Source organism: Limulus polyphemus, unplaced genomic scaffold (assembly GCF_000517525.1).
Source record: "Limulus polyphemus unplaced genomic scaffold, Limulus_polyphemus-2.1.2 Scaffold39, whole genome shotgun sequence".
Lineage (NCBI taxonomy): Eukaryota > Metazoa > Arthropoda > Merostomata > Xiphosura > Limulidae > Limulus > Limulus polyphemus.
Genome location: NW_013665649.1, coordinates 226,490 through 252,149, shown reverse-complemented (window position 1 = coordinate 252,149; position 25,660 = coordinate 226,490). Strand labels below are relative to the sequence as shown.

The following is a 25,660-nucleotide window of genomic DNA, read 5'->3' as shown; positions in this document are numbered from 1 at the left end:
ATATATATATATATATATATATATATATAGATAGATAGATAGATTTAACCTATTTAAACTAAAAATTTGTGTTTTCTTGTTAGAAAAAAGCATAATGTACATTTATTTCGTAAATTTTTTTTGGTGGTTATGAGGTCAGTCAAATTGATCCAACCCATATAGATACAGCAGTGAAAATAACAAATAAAATATAATGTTTTTTTATAAGAAATCATTTAATAATTATCTGGAGGCTATAAAGATTTTGGTTGTAAAAGTATTTTTAATCTTAAAATCAAAATTATTTTGCATGTTGAATTGTCAACATTTGAAAAGATAGAAGGCATGAGAAAAACATTACTAAAGAAATCTTAAAACTTAATAAAACAATATGATATTTTCCATATAAAAGCCTTGTAATGTTTACTGATAATATGCAAAATGTCATGAAGAGTTATAGCATGAAAACTATAACGAGCACAAAATGGTTATGAGGTCGGTCCCTAGGACCGAGCCTGTGCTGAAAAAGAGTTAATTTGAATCTTGAATAACAAATATTAATGTATAGAACATGAAAACATATTACTCAGTGTGGCTGAGAGGATACCCATCTCTCAGCCTCAAGATATTCCAAGGCATAATGAACAGAAAAAAGTTAGCATCTGAAAAGAAACTCAATAACCCAAGTGCTTCATCAATGGTAAATGGCACCAGATTCTTGGGCAACAGTTGTTAGGTGCAAAGCAATACAATAAACTATCTCTTCTGTGCCCAGCAAGGGTATTTAAGCCCAATATTTAGCACTGTAAGCCCTCAGACTTACTGCTGAGCCACTGGGTGGAGCACCCAGTAAATAAGTATTACACAATTAGAAACCCTTTTATACCTCAAACCTTCCCGTGACAAGAACACTAATTCTTGTAAAATGCTTATAGTAAAGAGCAACAAGCTACAACAACATATAGAAGCTCAAACAGACAAATAAAAATTACAGGCTATTGCACCTTCATCTCTGAAGATGATGTAAGATAATTACAAACATACTATGCTATTATACCTGAGTTAGGATACAAACATAAGTCATTCAGGTCTGCCTGTGGCTGAATAGATGTAAATGGTTTTCCCTGAAAAAGAAAACAATAGATCATGCAATGATGCCAACGAATGTTATTGTCTGTGAACATTTCAAGTACTTTTTGCCATGTTGAAGGTGCTATAAAGTAGTGTTTTTCAAACTTTCAGGTCATGTTCCCCTTTTTTTTCTAATACACATCTCCCCAACAAAAACGTTCAACTCATTTAAATTGTTATATATATATATATATATACATACACACACACACATACATTCAATGATAACTTAAAGAAACAAAAGTTTTCACTTCTCCTGCACACACCCTGAAATACTGTCATGCCCCCCAAAAGGGGGACATGTCACAGTTTAAAAAACACTACAGTATAAACAACACAAATATTTGTGTGTGTGTGTATAAATATATATATATATAATGTTACTTCTAGGATTTTTCTCAAGTGGGACATATCCCCCACTGACATGTGGGAATGCATGTAATGAAGTTGGTATGAACTTTGCGAGTCATAAAGCATAACATGATCAAGTAACTTTTCTTTGAAGAAACAGCAAATTGAATCATTGCAATCTGATTCATTTGTGTATGTACTGAAAATATGGTAAAATGTGGTATGTATGTAGCATTTTTCAAAATAAATAACTTAGAACTTTTCAATTATTCTTTTATTGTAGATCAACTCTTCGGATTACAATCCAATGCAGCCAATCACATTCACATATATCCAAATGAGCTAATTACTATTCAGAATTTTCCAGTTACTATCTCAATCTATCGTTACGAGGTGATTCATTATACATGTTCAAAGGACGGGCGCACATGAAAAATTAAAATGCATACTTCTGTTTTATTTGCATGAAGTAGTACACAAGCAAACCAGTGGCAATCAAAATAGAGTAAATACATACGCAAGTAGGCATCCTAGAAGCAACACTGTCTATGTATCTTTTATACACAACATGGACCTCACACTGCAAATTAATAGTGCAAGTGAATTCGACTATTCTTCAATAAATATTCACTATTATGACAAGGACAGAACTTGTGAAACAATATTTTTCATTTCTACCTTAAATTTCTTGAGCTATGTATATTCATAAAATGATTCAAATCTTGAAAGTAACACAAGAAAATAACCACCATCAAAACAGATAAATGAATGTCCACAAACTTTAGTCATGGTTGAAAGTGAAAAATTATGTTCTGAGAAATTAAAAATATTATTAACTTTTAAAAATTCTTAATATTTCTTTTACAATATCACATATGCACAATACAAATGCAAATGTTAACCATAAACAAACTTGTACATAAGAATGTTTAATTTCTTATTTTATTTTTCAAAACCTATATTTCAATGTTTTAACAACAAATTTAACTGAAATATTCGTATTCAGAAATTTACAGTGTCATGGTTATAATTATGTAAATCATTAAGATCAAGCAACACTTGTTTAATAGCAATGAACTTACTGTTGTTCTATCCCACAATTTAACAATCTTTCTATCAATAGACACCACAAGGTCCATACCAGCGTGATATTCAATATCTTTAATTGGAAGTCCATACATATGGTCCTTAACCAGAAGAGGAGAAGATGCTCGGATATCGTACAATAATATCTGTATGAACAGTTAAAAACCCACGTATCACAAAAAACATAATGCTAAAATACCAAGTGAATAGCATGTCTTTTATATGCACTTAAAAAATGTTAGCACAATATCTGATAGTACTTAAAACAACTGTCAATGTCTTCTCTAATTGGAGAGTGCACTAGCACTCCTTATGTAGGGATGGAACAGATGCCTGTATTAAAGCAATACAAAAAACATCTGGATTTTCTTTTCCACGGGTCATCACTAAGAGCTACCTGGCATAGTCGCCCTATCTCCAGTGTGCATGCCACTTTTCAGTTATCTAGAGCGTCCCAAAGTCAAAAACCGATAAATAGCCAAAACCAAGATTTCTTACTTTCATTCATCATTATCTTTCTTCAATAGGCCTAGCACTTACCTATTTCTAGAAGTAACTATAATTTTATCACCATTTGATAAACAGAACAGTTTTCACTATCTTTGACTAACTATATTATTATTATTATATTATTATTATCTATTATATTATTTAATTCAAGCAAAAATTTATAAAGCTTTAGAATACACTTTATAACCTAGTAACCCATTTACACCATCTTATAAAAAAAGTAACCAACTAAGTATTAGAAAAAGATTTCTTTGGTAAATAAAGAAGCTATGTAGGGCTGGCTACCGAACTTGAGAAAATGAACCAAACAAGACAAGGATAGAAGTGGACATATCACTTGATCCAGCTAATGATCATGTAACAGACTTCGCCATCTCAACTTCACATGGAGAATAAAATCCCTACATAACTAGCTTCCTCACTGCCGAAATAGAACCAGAATTTCTGATTGTAAAATGTTACTCTCTTGTAAAATAGTAATAAAAGTAGTATTCTAAAATTAACTAAAAGAAAGGTATAATCATGAAAGCTGAGATTCTGTTCAAACACCAAGTTTTAGATAGACAAAGTATGGAAAACAGTGGTGTAGGGATTTTATTCTCCATGTAAAGTCAAGACAGCTTATTCTGCTATGTGATCATTACCCAATCAAGTGATGTGTCCACTTCCATCCCTATTCTGTTTGGTTCATTATTTCAAATTGAATAGCCAGCCCTATGTACATAGCTTTTTTATTTATTGATAATTTTTTTTTGCCTTATACTTGTAAATTAATATTACTTAACAGAATGTAACAGTGGTTTGTTCTCGATCATATTGAACTATTTTTTTCAGAAGTTAGTATACTGAAATAAGTGGTTTACAAGAATTATTCAAATTATTTATGATTTCCTAATTCTCTTAACTACAGCAAGCATTACTTTGAACTTATTTGTGAGACAGTAAATCATAGTTTTGTTGCCCTATTTGAGCTGGGCAATGAACTTGATTAATCAATATAATTGATTACCTATGGGCATGGATTTCATTGATAAGCAATCACGTTAAATAAATTATTAATTAAAGTTAAGATCAAATCAATTAATGTCACAAAAATAATTGCGTTTCTAATTATTACTATTTTCAATTATTCCAACTATACAGTAATGGGGGTGTTATATATTATTTTCTTTGTTTTTCAGTTATGGCAAAACTACTAAGGCTATCCCACTGCCACTAACTTTGAACTGCCAACTAGATGAAGACAATCAGTTGGCAGCATTCACTGTCAGCTTTTGTACAACTTTAGTGATGATAAATAAAGTGTAAGTTTACTTCTTTTTTTAAATATTATGTTATGTTTCTAGTTTCTAATTTGTGTGACTGTACTCTTTAATGTTAAATAAACTATAAATTGGCTTTTCCTACTTTCTTTACATTTGACATTTGTAACATCACACATCTACTTTCCTGAATTTGTGTTCTGGTGGAAGTTGTGACATGAACTTGCATATATGAAACCAACAAAATTCTGATCACAATACAAACATTTGCATACAAGTACTCTTCGCCCACTTAGACATGTCAGTCTTTTAACCATGTGATAAATTACATATGTAAAAATAACATTTTCAATAAACAATAATAAGATCATTAAATTTAAACTTACAAATGTTAATTCTATATTAATCATTTTATTATGGTAAAAAACAACAAAAAAACATAACATTTTTTTTAAATTTTACTTTATCTCATACAGAATAATATTAAAAAACACACTCCATCATCAATTATGTATAAATAGGCTGTGATTACAATATAGCTTTCATGAGGTCTAAGAAAATAAGTTTTTTGTAGTAACTCTACTAACCCTGGAAAAAAGGCCCCACTTCTAAAAGATTTATAAGTTTCCTTTCAAATTATCTTGAGAACATATCTAAAACCATACGTTCATTAATTAGGAACATTTTCACACCTGTAAATACTTTTAGAAGTATTCTGCCCATCCCAAAGCATAACTTCATTTTTTCTAAAAATGTATTATTCCTTGAAAGTATATTATCCATTTCTTGGTTTTCAAGCTTCTCCCTTGTGTTTTTCTTGCCACCTTTTTATCTCACATCAAGTGGTTTGTTCACTTAATAATAGATCACAGTTTCATAAACTTTAAATATGACTGAATAGAGCAAAAATTAGACTTTTACGTCAGAAAAAGTAAATATAGCGATTTGAGCAGTAATTTATGGTTTTGTGGGAAAGTTTCTAGTTGAAGCAAAAGTGGTTGTGTTTTTAATTCATTTGTTTGAAAGCAAAATAAATATTCTTAGATAAGAAGACATTAGGTAAAGCTTTAGATAGGTTTAGTGAGTATGGTAGGTGACTGCAAAATATGCTTACGATTCAAATTCTTATTTATTAAATATCACTTTTACATTTATTGATTTCAAACAATTAGAGAAACTGGCTTCGTAAGGATTTTTAATTTCAATCATGATGTTTTATTTCCATTCTCAGTGAGAGTAAAACATGTTTTCATTATCTGATTTACATAGATCTAGGACTCATATTTTACATTTTTGACAGTTAAAGCAGCAAACAGCAGAAAAAAATTCCAAGAAGATTCTCCTTAAGAAAACAAATTGACAAGTTTTAGTGCTTATCTTAAAAATATTAAACATAAAAGATTCGGGAATATCCATCTTATAAATTATTTGCACAAGAAAGAATATTATAAATGTCAATTCATTAACTAGGAGTTAATCTGTGTAACAACTTTATCTAAAATTTTTTTCTATCTGTTTCAATACTTTAGAAACATGTTTAAAAATGAAACATATACCTGTCCTGTAGCTGTACCAACTGCCATTTGCAGACCATCTTTAAAAGATAAGGCAGTCACAGATGGTATCCCATTTACACTGTAACACAAAAGTTTAGACACATCAATGAGTTTAAGGTATTAAGAAAGCATATTTTCTCTAAAATTTAAAATTAATAACTATCAGTTACTCATTCCTTTAAACAATTTCTATTTACTGTCTCAAAAAGAACAAAAACATTCTCTGACTATTATAAAAATTACAATAAAGAATGTTTAAAAACGAAAGCATGGTAATTTAAAACAAAACTGAAATATAAGTGTTGTTTTTTTTATTAAGTAAACTAATGTAACAATACACAATTTGAAATAAACATTACTTTTCTCAAAACAATGTTCTATTTAATACTCAATCTATAGACATTATAGAGCAATTTAATTAAGTATGTTCATAATCAAACAAGTTTAAGATCAAACCAAAACATATGAAATATGGTTACTACTATAATTTACATCCAAATTTTAATCTGCAATTTACAGGAATCTCTAGGGAAATAGATTATATTTTAGTACTAGTAGTTGGGTATGGTGTTTCTCACACCCCCAAATTCTTTTGGAGGTGTGTATCCAAGAGTAGGACTGGCGTCCTAGTCCAGACACCGGGTGAGTATGTTTGGTGTGACGGGGATTCAAAACGGCGACCTGCAGAGAACGAGTTGAGCCCCCCAACCACCTGGCCATGCCGGGCATTTTAGTACTATCAATTGTTAAACAAGCATATATATATAGTTTATTAACCACAAGACTCTTATTTAACATATATTACATTCATCAATCTAGAATAAAGGTGTCATACTAGGGTTTTAAAAAATGCACACAATGACAAGACAAAAACTGTGTACACAGGCTGCTATTTCATTCTGATTCAGGAGACTTATTCAGATTTTAGCTGGCCTATAGCTGATTTCTTCATTACTCAGTTACTGTGTAGACATAATATTGTAAGCAGTGGTTAAACTGAGATTTTGAAAGAGTTGGAACTCCTTTTTGTTACCCACTTTGACATTCCAATCAGAAGACTGGGAACACTAATTGTTTTAATATTTAATAAGTAGAACTCTGTTCTAGATCATTCTGTTCTAATTGTCAGATACACAAGAAAAACCAACAAAGAAAGCAAAAAACTTCCACTGACAGTGATTATGTCATGTGAAGTGTAAGAACTCCTACCATTATGCCCAGCCAAGACATGATGTCAAAAATATATATACAAAACATACATGCTACACAAGATGTGCCAATTTCTACATACAACCAGAATATATTGTGCAATATATGCACTATTTTACATTAATACAACTTCTGATAAAAACTTGTACGTGCACAGATAAATGCATACATATGCAAAACATAATTTATGGTATATATGAGCTCCCAAATAAAATACCTTGAACAACAGTTTCTTTCTCTTTATTTTTAAACCTTAACTTAAAATGTTTCATCTAACAAAATAAACAGACATACTTAAATAAAACCAAAACTTAAAAAGTAAATGTAAAATACTTGAAAGATTAAATGTGTGACAAATTTAGTTCCAATAGACACAAACTCTTGCAATCACTCTTGGTACTGTACTTAATTAAATATTTTTCAAATATTACTTACTCTGTTTCCTCAGTTACACTGCTGAGTGCACAATCTAAAACTCCAACACGATGTCGTGAACGTGGATCCCATGCTTCTACCCGACCCTGAGTAAATTCAAATGAATAACTCCTTAAATAATGTTCCAATCTCATTTCAATTCATATAATTTCTATAAAATTCATTTCAATAAAGTCTACTTAAAACTAATTCCTAAATATTGAATGCACTGAGAAAACTCCTCGTCATAGTTTATAATCACGACTATGGCCACTATAGTAAACTAATCTCACGAGCAGGGTTGAAGGGATACAACAATTCCCGAGCACCCCTGTTGGGAAAAGCAGGCAACTATCATGTTGCTTTCTCTTCCTTCAAACTAAATTCCTGCCAAGTTTAATTTGTTTAGTTTTTTTTACTTCCAATCTTTATACATTTGCTAATAGCCTATATAAACACAGATCAGAGAATTCACAAGTAATGTCTTGCTGTTAAATAAACTTTAAAATAGTTCGAGTTGTAACTTTTTATGACTGAGCTAAGAAAATATTTACATTCATTATAAAAGGGACTACATAATACAACTACTAAAGTGTAGTAAAGAAACTATGAGACACTGATTGCAGATTAATAAACATGGATGAAAATCTTTACCCTAAATGTTAACTTCCTTCAAACACTAGTCACACTACCAAACATAGGATAAATACTAATTACAATTTTATATATATTGGTGAAAAATAAGTAGATAGACATGATTTTATTATTTTACAAGCTGTAACATTGATATAAAAAATGGAATATCAGGCATCAAAGTAACGAAAAACTTGTGTTTATCAACATCATCTCAAGCTGCATTTCTGTTTATACTGCAATTATGATGGATTAGAATGTTTTCTGAACAGTATTTTCATATACACATTTCTTGAAATAAGTTTTTCAAGAGATCTGAATGAAAAACACATTCAGAAATATGCAATAAAAGTATTAGGTGAATTTTTAAAAACTTAATAGGAATAGTAACATATTAAATTAGCTTAACCCTCTCACTACAGGCATCTTTTACTGTGCATGTTGCGAGGTGTTACAGAGTTATATTCAAAATTTAATTACAGTACTTTATTATCATGGTATATGAATAAACTTGCCATCAAAACTTAGCTAATAAACTAAAGTTTAATATCATAGATGTTTTAAGATCATAATTTTATAAGACAATATTTTTAAAAATCCTCAATCTCCCAAAGTACAAGAAATGTGACATTTGTTCTCTGGGTATCCCCTCTTCTCTAATTTATTTACCACCCCTCTGAGAAATATGAAATTTAACATAAATTACTCACTCAGGCAAAGTTACTATTTTTCTACACTAAATATATATTTCTGATAGATACTTATCTCTCTCACAGTTACAGCTATTCTTGATCTGACAACACTCTAGTGTGCAAAGTTTCACTTGACACTAGCCTTGAACTCCCATCGAATTCCACATGTATACCATGTGGTTAAGCTGCATTTAAGCATTCAAATTAGCATGCAACAACCCTCCACCAATAGGAGTGTGACACACCCACCTATCACAGCTGATTCCCCTCTATGCAGTTGAACCCAATCTTCACTTCAAGATAAGGCACGAAAAATAACACCTGAAGTGGAGAGGACAGGTGGGAAGTTTCAATGAAGGTAAGTATCTATCGGAAATATATTTTCAATGTAAGAAAATATTAACTTCCGATACGATTACTTACCTCTTCTCACAGTTACAGCTAGAATCCCACACTAAGTAGGTGGAGAGAGTGGTGTAAAATTACCTAGATGAATATCCTTCAAAAGCACCTGAAGTGCATCCATGGAGTGTGCCACCTCTACATAGAGGAAACACATCCATGGGAGACCACTCCACATCTGAACCATCTTTGTCCAAGTGGTGCCAACTGGTATTGTGTCGCAATCAATGTGCAGAACAAGTGATCCATCCCAAATCCAAATGGATGAGGAATGTGTGTAGAGTGGATAGGGCATGTTGGACCATAATTGGGAGGTCAACTCCAGTCTAGGCAAATAGCAATGGGAGGAACTCAACTGACCATTGGCAGGAAACCATTCACCTCAGGTGTAGGAACCAGAAGGGAAGAGAAGCCTCCATTCTGAGAACCTAAACCAACATGTGCACAAATCCAACATGATCTGCAGCAATAAATCCCAGGAATGTACATCTGGACAATGTCAGGAAGGTGGAAAGGCAACATGGAGGGTCAATTCCAGTCTAAAATCAATCAGAACTGGAGATTGTAATATCCAGTCCACGGTAAGAGGAAGTTCCCAACCTACTCACATGTGAGGACTTATGTTGGCTGGTCTAGCTCTAACCAAAACTAGTTGCCCAGGAACAGACATCCAGGCAGTGGTAGGATGGAGGGTTTCCAGCTGGAGGGGAGAAATGCAAAATAGACAGAAAAATCCAGTCCAGACCAGCAGCATCTGGAACAAAACATCAGACCTGTGGCAGCAGGATAATCACACCTACAAAGGCACAGTACCACCACCCTACTCTTGACTGAGAGGAACTGTACACACTTAGGAGGATTCCTCCATGATCCACCACCCCAATGGCTAGGAGCTGGGAAGTGGTAAGGACTCTTGTACTCACTGGAAGAAGAGAGAAGAAATGTGTTGGAGAGTCTTGAAAAACTCATTACCAAAGAAAGTTTAATGGGTAACCATGAAACCCTATTTTGAAAATCAGACTGTTCCCAATTCCAGCAATCTAAGGAACATTAAATGTGGGCAGCAATCTCTTTCTGCTTTACTCATGTTTGTCCTTTATGTACAGTCCAGTACGAACATATTTATGATGCAATATGCAACAAGGGAAAAACCTACAAATGGTATTGCACAACACCCCATGTCAACAGTGAGTGTGACAGACCTTATAAATCTTACAGTACGTATTTTGGATATCAGTAAACCTGGACAGGCATGACTCGCTACAAAGCGGAATCCATAAAATGTGAAGCAGACCACTGAAAAAGAAACAAAAAGAACTTACCCACTCAGAGTTGTACCAACATATGGAGAATGGCTACAGGAGTAAGATGATATCCAGCTGAGCAGGAAACCACCAGATGGTGCAAGTAGCATCACACCAAGGTGTGGGGAGTGGTCTACAAGCCAGTCTGGATGATCTTCATCAGTCAAGGACATTGGGAGGTGACAGATCAGATGTGACAATACCCAGGAGAGAGAGAGGGGGGATAAGCAATAGAGATAACCAGATGAGCAATGGATAAACAAACGAGAGCGAGAGCCATGGAATGGTGCTGTGCACAACACAACACTGTAAAGCATGGACTGGACACAGGAGACAATCCGGATCAGAATGGGAGTAAATATAGAAGGGAAATAACTGGAAAGTAAAATACATGGCAAAAAACAGAAAAAAATTGAATAGATATGACAGGGCCATCCTATGGTCTGCAATGTTTGAAACAGACAGACTCTTGTCAAACAACCATGTAAGAACAGATATCTGAGGAAGGGAAGGAGAGAAATGGTAAAATCCATACCAGCTAGACTAACTATGCAATATTCTCCACTTACATTGATACACAGACATGAATGAGGACAGTGTGAGACAATGGGGATGCTACACGTTTGGATAGTCCCAAACCCCTTGCATGGAACCAAACACATGCTATGCATGAAGCCAGAGTGTGGGAACAGAAGGATGAAGCACCACTGAGTAAAGTTGCCATAGGAGGATCCGGGAGAGGTAGTAAAGGTTGTTCCCGGAGAAGGGACAGAAACCACAGTTGAGGTGAACAGAAAGGAGCCACAAGAAGGACCTAACATGGAGTGGACTGGATGAGTGAAATTACTCAGGGTAGAAAAACTGATGCTAGGGTATGCATGAAGGAAAGGTCCTTCCAATTATGGCTGAATGCATCCATGGCCAAAGCCAAAGGATGTGGAACTGAGGACTAAAAGAGAGGAAGCTAGCTGGGGAGTATCCAACTGAAAACATAGCCATTGGAATACCTGGGGTCGAGAGACCACTCCACAAGTAGAATCTTGTCAAGAGGGAACTAAAGATCCATGAAAAGATTGAGGGCACTTGGTATGTGACAAGCCAGCAAACAAATTTGATGACTATGAGCCCAGAAGCAGAGATCTAAAGTGCAGAACATAAGGACTGGGATCAAGTGCCCCCTTGACTGGTGATGTAAGAGACAACCATCAAGTTGACGGAATGAGTCATAACTGCTTTGCTCATCAGAGATGACAGAAAATGAACCAAAGAACAGCAAGGAGTACCAAAAGGTTGATGTGAAGACCTAACTCTACCTTAGATTAACAGCCTGAAATCTCCTGTGTAATGCAGCACGCACTCCATCCTGACAACAAGGCATCTGTGAAGACATGGCTATTCAGATGAGTAGAAGAAATAGGTACCCCCACTGTCATAGTGTCCCTGTTTAATCACGAGAGGAAGTCGGGCTGAAGGGGAAGGGATATCTGTAAATCCAGGGGTTATTGATGAGGTGCCAAATAAACTTGTAGTACCCATTTCAAGGAACACTTGCAGGCATGGCCCAGAGGGATAAGTGCCTCCAGTGATACCCAAGTCCCCAAATGAGACAATCTCTCGCACAGGGAGATAAGGTGCTGATAATGCCCTCTGAACTAAAAACTCAATGGATCACAGACGAAGAGGAGAACGCAGGGCTTTACTGAGATGCGAGTTGAAAAACCTCCCTAGATGAATAAGGTATTGAGTGGGGTGGGTAGCAGACTTCTAAACCTTGATAAACCAACCCACCTGATCAACTTCTCTGAGAAGTTGGGTTTGTGATGAAGACTCTACGAAGGATGGAACCAGAAGGAGCTAATCATCTATAAAATGATGGAATTGATAAACATGATCCCCATGGATGAAACAAAGAAAATGACTTGAAGCTTCAGCAATAGGGATGTGAAAATAAGCATTGAAACTCGTCATCCAAAGCCCTAGAAGAAAGGTTCATCTGAGAGGCAGTTACAATTCCATGATGAACTGAGGCATGTCAAGGAAGCAATTCAGATCACAAAAAGTCAGGAAAAGAACCCTGGAAGCACAGAAGGAAACCTGTCTGATGGCACCCTCGATGAGAAGGACTTGAACTGCTTCTGTGAGACACTGGCAGGAGGTGTGAGGAAAAGGAGTCCTTCTGACAAAACTCGAATGACCCAAAAGGTGATACAAGTCTCCCACATTTCTGAGAAATGAGTGAGCCTGGATCCCACTGGGTAGTCATTGGCAATGCTGACATCATACAAAGCATAGGTGAACAATGGTGCAACATGTAGACGTGGTCCAGGAAGGAAGAAGATTGGAAACAGGAAGTATGGGAAGATAGGGAAGTGTGTAATTTGGCAGATTTAACACAAGACTCCAAAGTATCTGAAAGCCCACCAAAGATTGTAGATCTCAGAAAAGAGGCAGGTCAAAGATCTTGCTAAAAAAAGTCAGGGTGGAGATATGAGTGTCAACACAGCATCCCAATCCAAGAGATTCTAACACAGAAGGAAAAATAGGCAGATGAAGACAATCTGGACAACTTGGCGAGTTGGAGGTTACAGGCTTCTGCCAAAAAAACGAAGCAGTGTTGAGAAATGGAGGCAAGCAAATTATGCTTGAGAAAAACACCCTGACGTATTGGGGTCTGAACACAAGGTTGAAAAAGTGAATCCATTGTTATCCAATGAGAAAGGATTTGCCGAATGATGATATGCAAGTGCATGAGCTACTGCAGTATGTGGGAGCACGGCATACTAATTCCTGCATGTAATTGTTATGGAAGACATTCAGCATGGAACCCAATATTAGGTGAAGAGGGAAATCAAAACTTAGAACTAGGTGCTGCAGTTAATAAGAAAGGGGAGTAATCAAATGACACGTGACAAAGACAAAACACAACATACCCGTGATATCAAGACTAAAAATAATGACTGAATTCTAGATGCTTCAACAGGCTGAGAATGTGCCTGCATAGCAAAGAAATGGGGGGAGTAACCTGTCAAAGTCCACATCATCCTGACTGAAGTCCATAGGCAATGGCAGAATTGCTTGTAGATCAAGAGATCCTTTGGCTCGCATGAAAGAAGCCATCTCCCAACAAACTATGGCCAACACTTCCTTCGCCAATAATGCCTTACCAGCAGCCATTATCATGGGCTGTTGAATGCCAGTACCGTCAGTAGCCATTGTAGTCACAATAGTAAATTGTGAATTGAAAAATATTGACTGACTACCAGTAATTGAGAAAGATATACAATTCACAATCAAATAAAGAAATCCAACTCGATAGTGGTTTATAAACAATACTTTGAAATACAAAAATCAGTAACTGAATATTTCCAAAACGCACTAAAGAAAGAAAAAAAAAGTTGGAAATTAAGCACTAGATCTTAACACTGTCATGCGAGATCGAGAAGTGATGATTGGGTCCAACTGCATAGAAAGATGTGATACAAGGGTGTGTCACAGCTGAACCACCAGGTATACACATGGAATTATGTGGGAGTTCAAGGCTAGTGGCAAGTGAAAATTTGCACACTAGGGAGCAGTGAAGTGGAGAAAAGCTGTAACTTTGATCATAGGTAAGTAATTGTATCAGAAGCATAACTTTTATAGTCTTCAATCTTATTTGGATACAGAGCTAAATAACTAAGAAATCAGACCCCTCACCTGTTACATCCTCTCTTTCACAAACTGCCAATAATTCTTTCTGATGTTTAATACTAAATTACTTACAACCAACAGAAAGCCAAAGTTTTAATCTATCAAATGACAAATTATATTGTGTTCAAACTTTATTCTCATGGGAAACACATCGATGAGCTTAGATTATTTTTTAACAGCTCTTTTGCATAGTTAGAAAGTCAGAAAAATTATGGTAGTTATAGGATATTGTCCACTTTTTACATGTTATTATTATTCTATTTTTAGGTGCATTATTTGATTAAATAAAAAAATATTTATTGCACTAGCACCATAGATACAAAAATATAGGGTTAAATTTCATCAACAGTTGACAGCAAAAAAAAAAAAAAGACAATGACCCAGGTAAGTACTATATTTCTTGTCTTTCCCGTGTATTCTTTATCTATTATCATAAAAGTAAAATGCAAAAATTAGAAACTTTTTAGGTGAGATTAGGTCAAATAAAGAATAATAATGATAAAACATTTTCAAGTGGCACACTCGCAAGTAGCCCATGCTTTACATAATTCGATAGGGTAAGATGAGCTGCATGTTTGCCAAGTGATTTTCAACTTGTGTGGCAGGAATATTAGTTAGACACAGTTCAAAGGATAATAAAACATTAAAATTTAAGTAGAAACAAATGTATATTGTTACAAGTTTAAAGCTACTGAGAATAAACAAATGTTGTTTCATGTTACAATGTGATATCAATCTAGTAAGAAAAAAGTGGTAATTTAGACTTTTTTTTTTACAGTGGTTACAAGGCCGTCAAATTGACCAATCTCGTATGATGTTAGGTTAGAGTAAATAACAGAACAAATACAAAATTTTACTGAAAAAAAAAAGAGTTTGAAATTCATTTAGGTGTTCTAGAGATTACACAAATATAATTTGAGAATTTTCAAATGAAGAAAAGTATATTTAATCTTAACATGAAAATCACTTTGCACTTGGAGCAGTCAATACACTGATTTCATATATTCAGAGAAATTTTTAGTGAAATACTTCATTACAAATTCTGGTTTTTGTCTACAAATGTCTCTTAATGCTTACTGAAAGCTTGTGAAATTTCGTGAAGATACACAAACATATTAGAAGTTATAGTATGGAAACTCTAAAAAGTCAATTTGGTGATAATTTTTAGGTCGAATTGACTGAGCCCATAGCAAGAGAGGTAAACTAAAATTAATTGGACAAGTGTAGAGCAAAAACTTTTAAAATGTAGCATGATATAGCTAATAAACCAATAAATGAAAAAACTAGACCACAATACTTCAATATCAAAAACTAGAACTAAGGAGCTATGCCCGAGTTCATTATTTGATAACAGAAAAATACAAAGACTTGCATATATGTATATATTTAATTCTATTTACTGGCATAACATCACATATAATCTTTCTTTTTTTTTTACCTTTAAATAAAATTAGAAATAAAATTCAGTAACATCCACTAGAGTTCAATAACTATACAATTATAGAAGTATTAATTTAAATGCCTCCATCTCTCACCTCATTAGTACCACAGACAAACAGATGATGAACAGGGTTTATTTTACACACACTGAGAGAGCTGCAAGAAAATGTCAAGTGCCACATTAAATAATTTTAGAAATGTACATACAGTGATTATGCTTGATATCTTAAGTAACAAACTAAACTACACCCAAATGCATAACACAAATTTCTAATTGCGTGTTTATTTTACAATAATTTTTAAAACATTAAACTTCAAAAATAATATAGATTAAAACAAATTAAATTATTTGGGAAAAATAAGAAATTTATTGATCTGAAAACTTATTTTTTCGAGTAAGCAGCATTTACTTTGAACATGCAGATAAGTGTGTGAAAAACATCTTCATTTCTGGATTAAATTTTTAAACATTTTGGAAAACACACATTATGTATATGCAATTGTAACTGTCTTAACAATTTGGAAAAATTGTCAATTCTGGATAATTATATTTCTTACACAAACACAAAGATTTTTAGTGGTTTACTTGATCCAGGCTCTCCCAAGATGTAACAAGAAAACTTCAACTCAAATCCGTTACCAATATTTGATAACCCTTCACACCATTCACTTCAATCCAAAATCATTCAAGTTGTGTCGACACTGTAGACATTCAATAAGATTGTTAACTTTAAAAATATTAAAACCTTAACTTACTGTACTCCCTATTATCCAGTGAATACCACTTACTTTGCATCAGTCTGAAACGAGTTTAAAAACCTTCCTTGTTCCAAGTTGATTCGATAAACTTCAGAACTAAAATGAAAGGATATGCATCCCACAATTCAAATACACTTTTATATAACCTAAAGTTAGTCTTTTTTCAATAAGAGCACTAATTTGTAGAAGCCTTTTGTAACTACGCGTGGTTTTCTATAAAACTACAATGATGAAATTATTGTAAAATGCTGCTCTCAACATTGCTAAATGAGTTACAATTATTATACTCAATCTTCCTGAATCTCATTAAAATTATAACTACAAACTCGTTACCATCTCTCTTCGCAATGAAGAAATTACAAAGACAATGCCAGTTACAATATGAATTAATTTCTGAACACTGTCCCTATATATTAGTGATTTTAATTGACAGAAGTCATGAGTTTTACAAGATGATTGATTTTTTAAACTGAAAGCCATTTCTTATCTACATTGAGATATATTATAAATAACTGTAAAAAAACAAAAAAACAGTAAATATGAAACAGGTTAACCTAAGCTCTTTTTGTTCTAAATAAAAATAAATTCCTTGAAATATCACACTTAGGAAAGACAAAGCAATATGGTGGTTTCAAAATTACTTGACATTATAACAAACAGCTCTTTCGGAATATTTTATTTATGACACTATTAATATTATAATCAATATTACTTTCACATTCACAGCTGGGTCTTAAAGATCAACTTAGCAGTTTCTGGCTAAAATGTTTAGAAATGTATTGTACCAATATAAAACTGAAAAAATTGAGCAATTAATTTCTTTATTTTTAATAAAGTATTTTGCCCAAGCAAACATTCTATGAAGCTTCTTTTTCCATACAGATGGTTGGCATAAAATCAATACCAGTACTGACCAACAAATAAACTGTAAAATGATACATATAATCAATTAAAACCAGTACAAATTCAAGGGCTTCCCAAAGTTGAAATGGACTGAAAGTTGGCAAAACAAAAATACTGTTCAACAACATTAAAAATGTAATCTAATAGATTTTTAGTTTGTTTTTTTCAATTGAAAAAAAATCTAGAAACCAATTAAGTTTTAGTAATTTGAAATTGTAGGAAATTTAGAACTTTATTTATAAACCTGTAAATACAAGACATATCAACAGATCTAGAATTGAACGACAGATGGTCAGAACATAGCTTCCAAAATAAATTATAAAAGCAGGAAACACAGCTTCTGTCAGATGGCATAAAATGGTAAAATGTCTTTATTCATACTTGAAATTTATTTATCTAATCATCATTTAAGTCATAAGAAAGCCTAGTTGGCCTCTAATGTGTAACTCATCAAATGTGCAATTCAAAGATTTGCTTTGATATAAATTATATAAAATGATATAAAAGAAGTGTTCGAAATTTGTAGGCTCAAACCCAACCACAATGTACCGCTTCATTATGCTGTATCATAATGTAAGCTGTACTGCCTCTGTTTGTGATTTAATGGTTGGATCAAAGGTAAAATACATCATACTGTACCTGGCTCCAACACAATACAGGTCACAGGATGCATAATGATAAGCCATATCTCTTCCAAATTTTGGTATCCTTATCCTGTGGTAGCGTCCATATGCTGCATGAAACTCGATGTAACGATCACACTGAAGAAATACCAGCTGTGGAAAATATATTGAATCAGTTAAATTTAATAAGTTGACTGAGCTTTCTCCTGATGTAAATGTTAAAGGTTATTAAAAAAGTATATTCCAAAAAAGGTTTTAGTTCAAATATGTACATACTTCGTGATATACAAAGGCCTGAGCTTCTTTACTGAACTAGTCTAAAACATGTAATAAAAAATTAGTATTATTTACAGCAACATATTATACAGTTAAAAATTGTAATAGGTTAATAATTATTATACTCAACCTATAATTTAAAAAAAAGAAGAACCTTTAAGATCAGATAAAATGAGTCCTGACTAACAAACAATTTGAGTATACAGATGATTAGCATGTAGCTGTTACTGTATCCCTTTTTCTTTGCCAATTAACTTAAAATTTCTTTAATAGTACTCTACGACATGCATATATACACACTTGATTATATCTCAAAAAATGTCTATTATTACACAGAGCTTGGAGTGTGTGAGCTGACAACAAATATTTCAATTAAAAGTAGACCAACGCACAAAGGTTTATGAGCTGAAAATGACAAGTGTGGATTTGATGTATTAAAAAATACTTGGGCAGGTACCACTCGCAACAGAAGGGGATCCAAACATGGAGCATTAGTAAAATGGGAAGAAAGCCCCTGAAAAGAAAAGATAACTCACCCAGTCAAAGTCTCACTGAATTTTAAAAATGGTTACAGGCACAACGGCCCATATAGGACGAAACTGCGATCCAATGCAAATAGTGAGAGACAAAGATGAAACACCAATGAAAAGGTAAGGTGTTGCATTGGATGAGAAGACATCCGAAACAAAGTACGGGAAGAAGACGATAAAGACTAATAAGCCAATCAAATTAAGAGCCGAACCAAACTGATGAAAGTGGAACAAGAAAAGTCATGACCAGAGGACAGTTGCCAAGGAAGAAAGAGGCAGGAATGGGCACTGAAGGAAGCTGTGTGGGCAATATAACAGAAAAGAGCATGTACAGGACATAGAACTCTATCCAGATCAGGCTGAGGATAAAAGTGAGAATCGAAATGAAGGAAAAGCGTCAAACGGAGGAGTTATCCACAATAGCCGCCAAAGAATTAGGGAGGAAAAAATGATCCAGAGAAAGGATAAGATATATAGAAAAATAAAGAGTAGGTGAAACATCTATAGCAAATAAACAGACCACTGATGTACACAGGCAAATAGGAGAAAGAAGGAAGATGTAAGAAAAAGTGAAACAAGGATCACAGGGAGAGTGGTTCAAACATAGGCAAAGTGAGGCAGTGCAGGACCATATTAATATCCCCATCCGGAAGGGCAGCCTGCTGCAGCAGATGATGAATCCAGAAGGAACACCTCAACAGGTAAAGTGCAAGAGAGGTAAATACCTGCAGTATTTGGAAAAATGAAGGGTGTGGGACAGGACCTCCCAAAAATCCGAGATCAAAGAGACAGATGACCCTTGATCTAAAAGTCAAGTGAGGAAATCTGCATGACAAGGAAAAATGGGTTGATCAGGGGAAACCCTGGACCAAAAAACAAGGAGGGAAAACGTTCCATTTCAGTTGAGAAACTTTCATGGAGAAAGGGCAAATGAAACAAGCCAGAAAAGAAGCTAAACTGTCAGGAGAAACAATCTCCTTGCCAATGACTGGAGGAAAACTAGGTGTGAAGACAGAGGACAGGAAGGTCCAGATGAAATACTGGTGACTAAGGATGATGAAGAAGGGATGTAGTCAGAGGAAAAGGTAATGAAGGAGGAAGTTTCAGCTAGAGAAGCCGTGGAAACCACAGCTGAGACGACCAGGAAGGAGCTATCAGAAGGACTGAACATGGAGTACTGCCAAATGAGAAGTGATAGTTCGGTAGAATTGAATAGTGGGATTCACATACATCATGAGAGCATGTCACACTCTTATTGGTGGAGGGTTGATGCATGATGATTTGCATTGGAATCAGTCAATTCCAATGGAGGGGAGATAAAAGGCGTGTGGCATGCATTTTTTTTTGCCTATAGAGGGCAGCACTGAATGAGAATAGCTATTTATGTGAAATAAGGTGATGTACCATATCGGAATTCTGTATAAAAAAAATTTAGAAACTTAATTAGTAAATCAATACCAAAAATAAAATTTCCAAAATCAGCAATAAATGATTTCTCAACTTTTATACTGTTAATCTTTCCAAGGCACACATGAGCTCCAAAAGATACTGTAAATTGAATCCAAAAGTACAGCAAATACAGAAATGCATGTAAGTTTAAGTTGTCAAATATATAACCTTTGAATAATCATCCGAAAGGATTTCAAATGATACAACTTCTGAGTCAAAACATCTCTCAAATTTCATGGACAGCTGATTGACATCATAACACCTCACCCTTGGTTTATAAACCCCTATAAAGTAAGAAATCAAAGTTAAAATCTTTAAAACACAATCATTATATACATTGAAGATGGTTTCAAATATTTCGTTCACATGATGTTAGATTTACAGAGTCATGTTACACTTTTTAAATTTATAATCTACAATTTATAAAATTTTCACTAGAAACAATGGGAATATGTAAGAAAGTTTCATATGTACTAAGAAAAATAATTACACATGATCCTAGAAGGCTGTACTTCCTTACCTGTAGCAAGTACATATTGTCCATCACCTGATACTCTGACAGAAGTGCTAACACCAGGCATTTCAAAATCTTGGATGAGTTCAATTCTACGGCGAATGTCTAATAAATAGAGTGGTTCTCATTTATGATGCATAATATATATACACACATACACATATTTCATTTACACAATAGCCTAAAGCAGTGGGGTTATACATATGTCTAAAAATTCATAGAAAGCTAAAAAATACAACTTTAAACACCAATTCAACCAACAAAAATTGTAATTTTGCAATGACTTAACACCTGATTATATACTGTTTTGGATTATTCCAACTATCCAACTATTCGAAATATTGCCGTTACCAAGCTACATAATAATGGGTGCCTTATGACTTGAGGTTCTGTGGTTTGATTACCATTGCCACTAAACTGGCTCACAATATTTATTATTGAAAAGCTACCAAGGCTATCTGCCACTGTTACTAATCTTCAATTGTTGACTAGAGGGAACACAACTGGCTGACAGCACCCACTGCCAACTCTCTGGCAACTTAAGTGTTAAATAAAGTTTAAATTTACTGATTTTTTACATTGTGTTATGTTTCTAATTTATAACTGCATAACTATGTTCTTTAATGTTGTATAAACAGCCACCTCCACTCATTTTTTCCCACAAATTAATAATTATTATTTACTGCTACACAGGAAGACATGGATCTAGGGAAGGTTACTGGTCTGCACCCCTCCACTTTTGCATGGATCTAGGAAAGGGGAGGTCCAAACTCTCTCTCATTTTTTTCTTTCAGGAATTAATTAATATTTTTAATACTGTATAAGCAAGTGCACACCACCTACAGGGTCTGAACCTCTTTTTTTCAGTAATGAATAAAAACAACTATATGTCTTTAAACTACCATAAAGTATCAAAAAGACAAATTATATGGGCTATTGATTATCATAAAAGCTTTTTTGAGGTTTTCTGAAATCAAGACAGCCAAAGTATACAGCAATCCAGTTAAAGCCTCAGCCAATAACTGATTATTTCTATGCTAATACAACAATATGAACATCAAATAAACATTGCCTGGCAAGTTTTAATTCCTTAACTTTTTTCCAGACACCCTAATAATGTGTAGTATTGTGTACTACATCTACAGTTCTAATACCATAGGTTTGTTACAGAATTGATGTTTCTTCATTTAAAAGTTAAAATTCTTTTGAGTAAGATGTTTTTCATAGCACTGATGTCAAAAACAAGCGAATATGCATGTGATATCACTTTATTTTAAATTAAAAAAAAACAAAAATGGATGATCTCCTACAACAGATATCAGAAATGAGCAGCCAGAGACATGATGAGTTGGCAGATCTGGGGATAGGAGCCCTGGAAAAAGACTACAAGAATCGAAGAACAATGAAGAATAAGCCAAATAGATAAGTTGGTAAATCCAACCTGTAAGTTTAATCAGGGAAAGATCACAGGAGGAAGAAGGATTCCAGGGTATAAAGAGTCGGGAAAAAGGAGGAAGCCATGTTGGTTATATAATACCCAAAAGCCCTATTGAAAGAAGGAGCAGGAAACAGAATGTCTAAATTCTCCCCAGTATATTCAAGTTCATGATGAAAAGCCAACTCTGAACCCCCTAGGGGATACACCTCCAGGCCGCATGAAGGACTCCATCTCGCCCCAAATCAGGTCACGGACAGCCTCCACTGAGAGTGAAATTGCTCACTACCACCAGACAACAAAGGAGGAATGGACAAGGTCTGGGTAGCCTCCGTGTCAGAAACTGTTACACGGGAACTCATAGCTTCAAAATAATTTTTTTAACCACAGAAGAAAACCAATGAAACATCAGCAATAGGGAAAAAAACAAAAAGAACATCAGACTACCTTCAAAATTTTATAAATGAAAATATGAGCCACAAAATGTGACTCTTTGCACTCGCGCATTGTTGAGAAAAAGTTATTATATTGTCTGCATACAGTGCTTATATACAGTACCTGCATAGAGGGCACGTGAGGGCCAGTGTAAAGTTTTGCAAATTAGATATTGCTGAGAGCAGTCAAGTGGGGTATAAGAGACTGGAGCAAGTGAACACAATGTTTAGATAGCAAAGAACAACAGAAGATCAAGAAATAGCTATAATTAACAGCAGAGGTATGTATGTTTTGGAAGGAAACCTCATCCTAGAGACCAATGTCAAAGATTTGCCATTTCCTCTGATAAATGAACAAGGAAAAAGGGTGGACTAGATTGGAAATAAGGGACATTACATATGTGGAGAGTTTGGGCCAGCTTGCAAGGGACCAAACAAAATCACACATGAAGCCAGAGTGTGGGAATGGCAGCATGAAATACAGACATGAGGTTGGCAATGGAGGGATGTGGATAGCGGATGAGGTAAAGGAGGTGACAAGTGAAGTAGCAGAAGTAATGAGAACCATGCCTGAGTAGGCCAGAATGGGGCAATAAGACTGACCTGACATGGAGTGGTTTGAATTATGGACAAAATCCAGGGAAGAAGAAAGAAAGGAGGGTAAGCATAAAGGTAAAGGTTGGTCAAATCTTGACTGCAGGCATCGACTGTCAAAGCCAAAGGATGTGGAACCAGGAACCAAAACAAAGGATTGATTGGGACAAGATACACAATCCACAACAAGATTAAGAGCACCCAGGACATGACAAGCCAAGAGGCAAACATGTTGAGTATGGGCCCAGAAAAGATTTAATGTTTGAGAACAAATGGAATGTGAACAGGTGCTCCTTGTCGATTGACGTAAGAGACAACAGTCAAATTGTTAGAATGGACCAGGACTGACTTGCCCTACAAAACTGGAAAAAAATTATCCAAAGCCCAATGAACTGCCAGGAGTTTCAGAAGATTGAAGTGGGATCTTGAATTGACCAGAGACCTCATAAGAGTCCAAATATACTCCCAACCCATCAGAGAAACATCATTGAAATTGACTTGAAGGGAGGGAGGAAGAAGGGTAGGAGAATCCAGGGATCCCTGCAAGATTTAATTGATCTTGCAAATTCCATTGGAGTGTTTTCATGTTAGCATGACACAGGGGAATAAGGGATTCCATGGAAGTCCAAATCCCCAAAATAGATAGAAACTTGTGAGTAGGTAATGAAGAAGGCTGAGCCTGACTAAGATAGGAGTTGAAAAAAACTGAAGTGGATGCAGTATTGGGTCAGTATGAGAACAGACTTCTCCACCTTGATAGGCCAACCTAAACAAGCAGCTTCTTTGAAAAGAAACTATGTTTGGACATATGAAACTTATAACAAATGAGCTAAAATCAACCAGTCATCCATATAATGATGAAACCACAGACTGTGAGAGTGTAATACACAGGCAAAAGCATGCTGACTCCTGAACACAGCCCATCAATAAAACAATTAGCATGGACCCCAATATCAGGAGAAAGAGGGAGAACTAAATAATCAGAGGAAGGGGTGTCATACAAAATAAACAATACACTTACACTCCTAACATATATTTGTACATTGTTTGTCTAAGTTCCCTCTTCTTTGCATTATATCCAGTAGGATACTTCATTTTGATATGTTTTCACATTATTTCTATACTGTATTTACAGTAATTATAGTAATTTAAGGAACTTGTACAAAACTGATAAGCAGCATACTCGCTATCTGCCAGTAATGTTACATTTCAAAAGAAATATGAAAGAACCTCTGAGTAGCCCCTAGTTTTAATGCTTCACTCGTACATTTTTAACATTTAATAGCTTATGCAAAATTCAAAATGTTTGATACTTGTTGATGTTTAAATATCCAAACTCTAAACTATTAACACCTCTACCATAAACATGCTTATAAACACACACACAAATACTGAATTGTCTGGAATAACAAGTCTAGAAAATGATGATAAAGGTAAAATGGAAAATATAATCTGTGATGTAAAGGCCTATTATATTCTTTGAATTGCTGTACCCTCTGCCGTGGACCACAGTTTCATCTATTCAAGGCTCATCAGTGTGAAACTGAACAGGGTCCAATAATGAAAAAAGAACTCCACCTCTTTATCTTCTTAGTTTACACAAATAAAGTGGCTCAAAATATATTCAGAAAAGTTGAAAAAATCCTCACAATCTTTTACCATCAGCTCAATCAAAGGATGATCCTTCAAAACAAGTTAATAACTTGACTATTATAAACTGCAGTAAAACATGCAAATATAAAACATATTGAATAATATTTTTCAGATCCTACAACAGTTTTATAGTGAGTTTTCCTTTTCCTTATAATAATAAGCTTAACTGACAGTTTCACTTGAATGTGACCATCGCTGACCAGCGCCTCTAATGAAATTTGAAAACAAATAATGAAATAAAAATAATGACTACATGTACAAACATAGTGCTGAGCCCATTACTTCAACATTGGTTTCAAAACAAGTAACTAAATAGACGTTCCAATAAAAACAAAAGCTGTGAAAAATTAAACATCAAAGTAAATCTTACAACTCATCACAGATAACAATTCTTACAAATAATGCATTACCAACTGTCACTTAAATATGCAGGATGCTCATAAAAGTTACATGTATTGTTTAACTGTGTGAGGACAAAATCCTAAACAATCACCGCTAGTCTAAAATTAAGACAATTTAATTGTTCTAACAGATTTGTTATCTGGATGATGGAAAGTGCAAGATCTTGGTATACTTAATATTTTTAAAAAGTTTTTCCTAAGAGGCCACATAAAAGATTGGCTAAGAAAATCACATCAGTAAGAGCTGGGGAAAGACTAGCTTACTGGACTGCAGTGGTTGGATGACAGATAGCAACACTGTTATTCTTAAGGTAATCTAGTCAAGCTAGACCCTTGTTCTCAGAGGTCAGTTTTTGGGCTTCTGATTGTTCTTACTTACATTAATGATATTAATAGGAGCAGAATTTGTAAATCAGTAGTTTGCCAATCA

The 25,660-nt window shown here is 34.4% G+C and overlaps 1 protein-coding gene across 1 annotated transcript in view; it reads right to left on the bottom strand.

Annotated features, from left to right (window-relative positions):
• The window catches only part of LOC106461531 (nucleolar protein 10-like), a 51,354-nt gene that overhangs the window by 20,929 nt on the left and 4,765 nt on the right, over positions 1 to 25,660 (bottom strand). The window contains 9 exon segments of the mRNA XM_013921366.2: positions 1,037 to 1,103; positions 2,544 to 2,693; positions 5,876 to 5,954; positions 7,520 to 7,605; positions 15,755 to 15,815; positions 16,449 to 16,514; positions 17,961 to 18,097; positions 20,368 to 20,483; positions 20,720 to 20,818. Coding sequence (XP_013776820.1) covers positions 1,037 to 1,103; positions 2,544 to 2,693; positions 5,876 to 5,954; positions 7,520 to 7,605; positions 15,755 to 15,815; positions 16,449 to 16,514; positions 17,961 to 18,097; positions 20,368 to 20,483; positions 20,720 to 20,818 — 861 coding nt within the window.